The following is a 10,000-nucleotide window of genomic DNA, read 5'->3' on the forward strand; positions in this document are numbered from 1 at the left end:
GCTGAGAGTAGAGTATTTTGGAGTAGGGAATATAGTGGTCGTACAAGGAAAGGTTACGTTTATACAAACGCTGGCTGTGTAGCACTTATATTTTAAACAGAGTTAACTGAATAGAGTGTAATGCGTAGTGCTAGATTTTCTATCCCATATGAACCATGTGAGCGTTAGCCCTACTGATGGAAATGGTATATAGTGGTCGGCAAAGAGACGGGATCTATTCTATTCAATTAAAAACCGCGCACCGGTGGTTCAGTTGGTTGAGCACCAGGTAGTCACGCGGGAGGTCGTGAGTTCAACTCCGGCCGGACCAACACTCAGGGTCTTTAAATAACGTTAACTGAGAAGAAAGTGCTGCCTTTGTAATTACATCTGCCTATGGTTAGACTCTCTAGTCTTCTCGGATAAGGCCGATAAACCGTAGGCCCCGTCTCACAACCCTTCAATTTCCATAATCCTGTGGGACGTAAAAGAACCCACACACTTGTCGCAAAGAGTAGGGCATGTAGTTCCCGGTGTTGTGGTCTGTCTTCTGTGGTATATCATGGTTGGGAGGGTAAAAGGGCGCATTTAATTTGTAGCCTCGCTCTGTTGTGCGACCCCCACCACAGCCTGTTTCTCTGTTGTGGTGAAAGTGATTAAATAAATAAATAAATAAATAAATAAATAAGTAAACTCGTTTCTTGCACCGAGTAATTAGTTTAGCGACTCACTCGTCATTCAGGTTGTTATGAACGCAAGAATCTCGCAAGACGTCATTTGCAGAATTATCTTAAATTTATAAACTGCTGATATATGCGAGACCATGCATTTTATAATCTCACTCATCTCAGTTAGGATTACTCACTTAACATGACTGATGCAAAGACACACACAAAGAACAAATGCACAGGCGTAAATGTTTTCTTCGTAATTGCCAGCTAGTGCAGCTATCAATTTTGAATCAGTTGTCTAATTTGAGATCAGATAATGTCAATTTCAAACCTTTAAATAGCGATCGGCTTTCGTTTAGAGGCTGTTGTCTGACATAATTTTGCTTCTTTGCATCTTTGCATGGTTCTTATGACATAGCGAGATTTAAATCCGAGGATCTATCTTACGTAACATAATTTCTTGACAGGAAAGCTTGCTTATCATTATTTTCAGGCTAATGCTGGATATCAACATGTTCTATTGGGCAGCCCGAGAATCTATCATACTGAGAGACGTGAGACACATGGCTCATATTTCTTGAACACAAATCCATTCGTGCCTTATCGGATTGTGGTCAAAAAAAAAAGAAAAATAGAGAAAACATGAAATTTTGGTATGAATTTAGGAGATTTGCGGTCGACCGCGAGGAGTCTGAAACGAGTTTGCAACCTGGCGGGAAGGACAAAAAATGGCGGCTGCTGAGTGAGAGATGGAGCCATTTATTCAGCTGAACTATGCCGAGCAGTGCCCCAGACAATCCTTGGAGATTAAAGAAACGCCATTTGTAGATACAACGAAGGTTTCTGAACTATTTTGGATAGATTTACTCAAAGCAAAATGCGTGGAAGGTGTGAATTTGTGTAGTGAATTTCTTTGAATTGAGATTTATGCTTTCGATCGACCTGGCCCTAGTTGTTCGAAGGGTGGATAGCGCTATCCACTGGATAACTCAATTGGTTTTGCTAGTGTTTATCGGCTGGATAGTGATTTATCCGGTGGATATCGTTATCCACCTTTTGAACAATCGAGGCCTGGTAATTTTACTGGAGTTCATTCAACAGGACTATTTCCCATTCACTCAGCGGTGTCAACCGATTTCAATTACAAATATTTTTACTCGGAATAATATTTTAGCATGAAACGCGTACACACTTGTTTAGTTTACTGAAGCTATGAAACCAGGGCACTAATGACTAAACTCGTTTCACGCCACTCATTAAGATGTCTTATTTATGAAGACACTGTTTTTATGATCTGATAAGATAAATGATAACCCCTTGCTAGACTGCTTTCGTGAATGTCGGGGAGTTTCCTTCGTGTGCAGGTTTCATGGCGACTGGGCTGAGATCACCTGAGAGCACTCACCTACTGTCGTGGGCTCAGCGCCACATATGTATTGATTTTGTTGGTTTGCTGCACTACTCTGATAGGTGTCTTTCAGGGTACTGTAGTTTCTACACATACTTTTTGTACTGGTTATGGTTGGCAAATCTAGCCTACGTAACTCTCGTTTCTTCAGGAATGTGGTGCACAGCAACCAGACAGAGTTAAGCAAATATGTGTGGTGGTTAAAAAATGCTAAAGTAAATTACAGCATTGCGTGGAAGATTTTGGGAAGGGCGCGCACGTATTCTAACAGCACCAAAAAATGCAACTTATGTACACTCGAGAAGTATCCTGTAGAGATAGTAACCATTGTACGATCCTGAAGAGTGGGACATAGTCCTACGAAACAAATTTGTCGACCACCAAAATTTGACTTGATTTACTTTCATTGTTCATTTCAGTTTACAGTGTCCCCAATTAGCGCTCCAGCGCTAAAACGACTAGACACTTAAATAAAGTTCCTTTCCTTTCCTTTCCTTTCACAGAATGTAGTCTATCTTACTTGTAACTCTAACTGTATGCACAGCTCTAGCTTCACCAGCTATTGAGCACTCTGCGAGGGCTTATTGGCAACTCACATTAGAAACACATTAGAAACACATATGCCTCAAGAAGTTATTTCCTTATTACATTATCTATCGAGGCATGGCTACACCTTTCTTCTTCTCATGTATATATATATATATATATATACATATACATATACATATACATATACATATACATATACATATACATATACATATACATATACATATACATATACATATATGGGTTAGTGACCAAGTGTGAGGTCAAGATGGCTGGATATTGGCAAAGTTCTTTTCTTGTGTGTTTTTATAGTCAAGGTCCATATACACGCAAAAAAAAGATGGAGGCCAATATCCAGCTATCTTGACCTAACAAGCTTGGTCAAATGAGTTAGGACAATGTGTGAGGCAGTGAGCCATGACTCACAGTCATGGCTGTGAGCCATGCAAGTCAACATGCGAGTCACACAGTTATTGAAAGCTAACCGTTTTATAATGGGTTCTTATTTGATTCTTTTTAATTTCATGTGATTTGATCTGATTTATGGTATTCCTAGTAATCACTTTATTCTCAGCTACATAATCCTGTTCATTTATATGCACAGTTTCACGTAGGCTACCCTGCTAGCTAGTCTCTTTTCTTTTTGCACTCACTGGGCTGACAAATACAGGAAAACAGACCTCTGCCATGGGTTGAAACTCACTTTAATCCAACCACCATCCACAACCTTGAATGGCACTCTTCAAACTGCATGCCCCACTATATGTTTGCCGGCTGTGACTTGAGCCTGCTGTCTCCCCCGCATTTCTTTATGGTACAGTAATTCTGTTATTGTTAAGTGAGCTCACACAACATGAAGTATCAAGCACAAGAATTCAGTTGCTAAGTAACCACCGCACATGCTCAACGCGGTGAGTTTCGACCCATAGCAGAGGTCTCTTTTCCTGTTCTTGTCAGCCCAGGGGATGCAAAAGACAAGATACCTCTGCTAGCAGGGAACACGTAGGCTACTGAGTGAAAGAGTCAAGATGGTTTTAAGAAAATTATTTAAGTACATACATGTGCTACACAGACATCCTTATCATTCCAATTGTAATAATACATTTTCAAATTATAGGTGACAAGATTTCCAAAACTATAAATAGAAATGGAACTGGTGACATGGCTGTTTGATCTTTTGTAAAATTCAGTTATAAATTTATTTTTTATATTATTTTTTATTTAATGTAAATTGTATCTTGTCTTTTTTCAGGGCTAGGTGAAGTCAGTGAGAATTTACTGAATGATGAGAACCTTACTCCTGACGATTTCATTGATGATCAACATGTATCAGCAGTGATCAGTGGAATATTAAAGAATAATGGTAGTTGTAACAACTGCCTTGTCCCCAGCAAGTCAGGAGATTGTAAAGAGCTTAAGACTCCAGTAGCTTCAAAATATGTACACAAGAGTTTTGAAACCCCTTGCCTTTTTTCACAAGATGAGTCAGTGAATGTTACCCCATTGACAAGTGAGTATTTAATGGTTTTCAGTTTGCAGTTGAAAGCAGGTCACTTTCTTGGGCTCATTTGTTCCCGTGAAACGACTCAATAAATGAAAGAAGATAATCATGTATTATATTAGAGGTGTGGGTTACAGATGAAAAGTCGAAGTGGATTACTTCTACAATGTACATGTACATTTCCTCTATAACCCACACTTCAAATATATAGAGGATATTACATGGCCGTGCAGAGATTTGGCCATGTAATATTATAATATACAATGTACTTAATCATTTCATGAAAGGTATCGGAAGGCGTGATTTTGATATGTACATGTAACCACAACAACAGTGATCTTTTCATGCGTGAAGATATCACACTTTCATGTGAAAGCTCACTTGGTATTTCATTGGTGTTTATATAATAAATACAGTACATTTCTTTCATTCATTGAGTCCTTTCACAGAAACAAATGAACCCAACAAATTGACATGCTGCTAACTGTGTGGCTTCATAGCTCAGTTGGTAGAGCATTGCACTGACATCGCAGAGGTCATGGATTCGAATCTCGTTGGAGCCACCTGAAATTTTCAGGTATATTGAAGAGACAATTTCTTTAATTAAGTTGTCCAGTTAAGTGGGAGGATCAATTCTACAATTTGTTGGGGTTAAGTAAAAAAAAAAAAAGAAAGAAGAAGGCCAAACAATAGCTCAAACTACAGAAACTACCTGAAGGCCAGGAAAGTTCATTTGTACCGTTAATGCTCTGGGTTACTTGTACCCTCAGTGCCCTGCCGTTGGAGATAATGATTATTGTTTAAGCATCACCAATACCAGTAGCTACTTTACTATGGATAAGTTTGATATAGAGCTAAGTGGACAGTAAAGTAGAGGTACTTGATGGTCAAATAAGCAACTTGTTGATATTTGGCATTCGTTTGGACACTGGTGTTAAGCCGTGAGACTGTGAATGAATTTTGATTTGTGTTGTGATTTGTTGATTTGTTTCAGTTTCCAGTGTGTCCCCATTTACTGCTCCTGTGCTAGAAGACTAGACGCTTAAATAAAAGTTCCCTCTATTACAAACATACCAATAATAATAATAATAATAATAATAATAATAATAATAATAATAATTATTATTATTATTAGTAGTAGTAGTAGTATTATCTTAAACATGTATATATAGCTAACTAATAAGTCTGTTCTTCATTAAATCTGCCTGATGAGTGCATACGCACGAAACTCAGAGTCGCAGGGAATCTTGTATATTTTCATTTAGTCATCTAATAATAATAATAATAATAATAATAATAATAATAGAATTATTATTATTATTATTATTATTATTACTTTTTATCGTTTTTCGTGGTAGATTTCCATATTTGAGGTTAATATCTTACATCTTATTATCGTATTCAGTTTTTGCGTTATCAATGTTGATTCTGAGGGATTGAAGTTTTCATGCAACAAACACAGCAATGTTTTTACGGTTTTACTATAAGTAACATTGGAAGAAAATGTTTTCTACCTTTTTTTTAATGAAATAAGTCAATAGTTTTTTTTTAGCTGATAAAAATGCTTGTGTAATTTTAAGTGAGTGAATAATAAAATTATTATTATTATTAAAAATTATTATTATTATTATTATTATTATTATTATTATTATTAAGTGAAGATATGATCCTGGGTAGAGATGCCTGAAAAGTTCAGGACTTCAACAGAGTGTGAATCCATGAGCTTGAGATGCTGGTGTGATGCACTAATCGAGCAATGTGCATGGAAGCCACTGATGTTGGAAGCTGGTCAAGGATCATAGCTTCCCTTGATTTCGTATCGGCAGTTCAGTATGTACAATGTACATGTATGATTCATTTCATATATCATTTTGTTCATGTTAACAAAAGTAATTGTAACCATTACAAAATTCTTGATTCTGATTGGTTTTGTGCATGCCTATTTGCTGCATAATGAACAGGGTTAACCATGCTCTTAATTTTAAATCAGCCTGGCGTTGCCAGCTGGGCTGATTGTGACATTACTCGGCTGATTTACTTCCTGAATTGTTCTCCATGCAGTCCTATTATCTATTACTAATAAGAATGATAATGATCACTTAATTAATTGAGGTCTTAAGCTTATAAAGTTAAAAGTAGAGCATGTGCACCTGTGGGAGACTCTAAGTCAAATGAAGCCAAACTAAAGCAGATTAAAGCAAATTAAAGCAGAAGTCATACTGTAGGCTATGACGACGTCAACAACAACCTAGACGACATTAATAACCATGGGCTGGTTGCTTGAAGCCTGGTTAAGTGGTAGCGAAACCTATGGGTTTCCATGGTATTTAACGCTGGTTAGCGCTAAGGTTCCATGCTTCAAGAAGTGCGTGCCATGATGACAACAACTGCCTCTACAGTCTGTACTACTGCATGTATCATATGACTACTATGGATCTGTCAAATTCATTCTGTGTGTGCAATAACTAATAACTCTCTGTGTGTAATAACTTAAATTGACTTCCTGGTTGGTAAATTGTTTATTGTTGTTTTAACAGGCCCTGGACACGTTACAATAAAGTCACAGTCTAGATGTGATGAAGACAGTCAGACTGGGCAGGGAAGTTCTATCTCTGATTCACAGGTCCTTCACACACCAGCTTCTCTTTCCTGTTACTCAAGAACTTATGACTGGCGTAAAAGAACAACAAAGACCCCCGATGCTTTAGCAGAAATCATGGTAAGACTGTTAATAATTATAATTATCCCTGTGTTTGAGCAATGCTTTCTTGCAGAGATCGAAATCTAGATCAATGAAAAGTGCTTGAGAGTTCTGGAAGAACTATGGCACCAAAACTGTAAAGGCTGCATGAGTAACTCCATATTGAAAACAATGTGTCAACATTCTGGGGACATGTTTAAGTGAGTAAGTATTAATACTTCATGTATGCCACTAGATGGCAGGCATGTATCTACTCACAATTACTATTTTCCAGCATAAGTCCACTTCAACAGTCCATATTAATTTTCTTTTACTTTTCATTGGTTTTTGAGTAGGAGGCAACTGAAGAGGAAGATGAATAATAATAATAATCATAATAATAATCATAATCATAATCATAACTATAATCATAATAATAAACTTTATTTATAAAGGGTAACACCCAACATTAATCACTGAAAAACTACTTGCCCTCATATTTAACAATTATTCGCCGAAGGTGAAGTGAATATTCCCCAATATTCACTGAACCTGAGGCGAATAATTGTTTTAGTGTAATTTTCAGCGGTGAATATCAAGAAAGTACAAAACAATGGGCTAAAACAAGATAAGAAACGAAAAGTGTATGATTGGCTTAGCAGCCGCGCCTCCAAAATGTTATATTCACTGGGTAGCGCGGTGAATATGACACTAAATTCTTATATTCACCGCTGAAAATTATACTTAAAATATATACAGAAAAAAAGATAAAATGTTAAAAATTAAAAAGTTAGAAAGGTTCATTAAAACATGCAATGACAACATGAAAAGTATATGTATGAAAAATATGAGATAAATTGGGTCAAGACCAACAGTTAGAACAGGAAATATGAAAAATAGATGATAAAATGGTCTACAGTAATTCCTTATAACTATCCATAAATTGGGCAGACTATGGACTATGGACTATTGAAGTTGGCAAATAATGCTCGTTAGCAGGTGTGTTGATAAGCCCAAATATTCAAAATATTCTAAGGTAAATGAACGCATTCCACCAATCGCATTCTTCATACCTTACAATGAAACCTCTTTTTCCCAATTATTTGTGATACGCAAGAGTTTTATTACTCAACAAACGAGATCAGATGATATATCCAGGGTCCAAAATCGCGCCTTCCTGGTCGCCAGTGCGACTAAAAATTGAATAATGGCGACCAGAATTTCACCCCTGGTCGCGAGTGGGCGACCTATTATTAAGTTCAGAGCCGTTTGCCAACAATTGTCTTACTTTTTTTATCCTGCCGATGTTTTTGAAATCAAAATGAAAGGAGTTTTCCCGTTAACTAGCTCCATAACGTCGCACGTCGCAACCCGCCAGGTTTTTTTTTGCGGTTTCTCATAAAATACGTATTGCGGGCGAAAATAAAGAGGTTTGAGGGCCTGGTGCGAGGAATGTAGCACGGTAACAACATGGCGGCTCGTGTGCGACAGAACGTGATTGGTGTTTCCGTGGCTGAAATTTTCATCAAAGAGGCAGATGGATTTCTTGTTCGGGTACATTTTCTCTCCAAAATGCCCGCATTCGAAAGTCGAAAAATAATCCTTGACACATACACAAGACCGCGCGGTCGTTGCTTTCTGGTCTCCATAAAGAAGTTCAAAACGTGCATTTTCGGGCGAAAATTTTTGGCGACTGAGAATTTTTATCTAGTCACCAGTTGGCGCCCATATAAAAAAGTTAATTTCGGACCCTGAATATCAATTGCATCATATATTAAACTGTGGATATGAAATCAAGTGAAGCTATGATCCTCGCAGCTATGAACGCAATTTTAGCAATTGCGTAGAGCAGCCTGATTCATTTCGTATATATGACCAGCTCCCAGCATCAGTGGCTTCATAGCTCAGTTGGTTAGAGCGTCGCACTGGCAACGCGAGGACACGGGTTCAAACCCCGTAGAAGTCCTGAATTTGCAATTGCTAAAATTGCGTTGATACATGTAACTGCGAGGATCATAGCTTCACTTGAGTTTTACTAGTGGTTCAGTGGAAAAAAACCCGTCGTAATCCGATCTGTTTATCTAACGTTTTTTGCTCACTAATGCTTTTATCCTTTACTAATGTAAATGTTCCGACTTTGTTGTTATCTCGTTTTTAGTTTTCGTCTCACTACAATTAACGATCATGTATTTTACTAAACAGCAGCTCAAAATTCATAGAAAAATAAGTCATAAAAACCTTCAGATTGTTTTGCTTCACCGTAGTTTAAATTTGATTGAGAGAATCCGTAGATTACTGTCCCCCTCCCTTGTAAGGCCCAAAGTTTGTCTTCATTTTTTGTCTTTACCTCATTTTTCATCACCACATCTCGCATTTCTTCGCGCTATGTACCGGTAGACTTTATTCATAAATGACACCTGTTTTATTGTCCTTTTTCTAATGTGCAAATTAGCCTACCAAGCCTCATTTTTAATAGCGCAAGAATTCTTTTCAATTCACTGTATGGTATCGAGATTTCGAAGGCTAATTTGCACCAGGACAAAGAATTCTAAATTGTCTGCCATTTAAGATTAAGGTCTTTTGAAAGGAGGTTTTTTGTTCAAAATTTTTGTCAATAGGCCACGTTCGATATATCAAATCAAATTGATTGTATTACACATGGCTATGAGGCTTTCTGGTAAAATCTGAATAATAATATATTTTGTTTGGGTATTTCCCCTGAGACTTGTGAGACAGAAAACAGAACTGAGCCGTGAAATTTGACCATAAACCCTCGTAGCCATGTCTGAATATTGATGTATCGAACTCGGCCTATTACGCAACACTTTTGTGAATTTCGTTGACTATGTACTCAGCGGTCGGTTTGCGGTTTCGGAGTACGTTAATTACACAGTACATGTAGATACACGTGCAAATTGATTGTAGTCTTCCAAAAATGCAAAGTTGTCTTTTAGTGCAGATGATAGCTTTTTAAGTGATATTTGGCAAATATACCATAAGTAATAGTTTGGAATTGGTCTACGTTTCACGAGCCGCTGGGAAAGAGAAATTTTCGACAATTTTGACGAAATATCACCTGTGGTATCATTGCCAGATATCACGCACACTTAAGAATATTTTGAATATTTGGGCCAAACAAGTTGTGTAATTTTCACATGCAGATATTTCAAACTTTAGCGATTGAGATAGCAAATGCATTGTAATTTTCTGTA

The 10,000-nt window shown here is 37.3% G+C and overlaps 2 protein-coding genes and 2 non-coding genes across 6 annotated transcripts in view; 3 read left to right on the plus strand and 1 right to left on the minus strand.

Moving 5' to 3' along the window:
* The window catches only part of LOC138000717 (glycine receptor subunit alpha-4-like), a 55,865-nt gene that overhangs the window by 40,851 nt on the left and 5,014 nt on the right, over positions 1 to 10,000 (minus strand). Inside the window, exon 1 of one of the 3 annotated variants that reach the window (XM_068847332.1) lies at positions 9,136 to 9,154. The exons of the other annotated variants lie outside the window; for them this stretch is intronic. Coding sequence (XP_068703433.1) covers positions 9,136 to 9,147 — 12 coding nt within the window. The 5' untranslated portion in view covers positions 9,148 to 9,154. Of the gene's footprint in view, positions 1 to 9,135; positions 9,155 to 10,000 lie in introns of those variants that run through there. 3 annotated transcript variants of the gene reach the window in all.
* LOC138000716 (breast cancer type 2 susceptibility protein-like) overlaps positions 1,380 to 10,000 on the plus strand; it is a 54,285-nt gene continuing 45,664 nt past the window's right edge. The window contains exons 1-3 of the mRNA XM_068847328.1: positions 1,380 to 1,538; positions 3,860 to 4,117; positions 6,646 to 6,827. Coding sequence (XP_068703429.1) covers positions 1,400 to 1,538; positions 3,860 to 4,117; positions 6,646 to 6,827 — 579 coding nt within the window. The 5' untranslated portion in view covers positions 1,380 to 1,399. The remainder of the gene's footprint in view (positions 1,539 to 3,859; positions 4,118 to 6,645; positions 6,828 to 10,000) is intronic.
* On the plus strand, positions 4,599 to 4,671 carry Trnav-gac (transfer RNA valine (anticodon GAC)). Its single transcript has one exon. It is a non-coding gene; the product is annotated as a tRNA-Val (tRNA).
* Positions 8,682 to 8,754, plus strand: Trnaa-ggc (transfer RNA alanine (anticodon GGC)). The gene has a single exon. It is a non-coding gene; the product is annotated as a tRNA-Ala (tRNA).

Source organism: Montipora foliosa, chromosome 4, assembly GCF_036669935.1.
Source record: "Montipora foliosa isolate CH-2021 chromosome 4, ASM3666993v2, whole genome shotgun sequence".
Lineage (NCBI taxonomy): Eukaryota > Metazoa > Cnidaria > Anthozoa > Scleractinia > Acroporidae > Montipora > Montipora foliosa.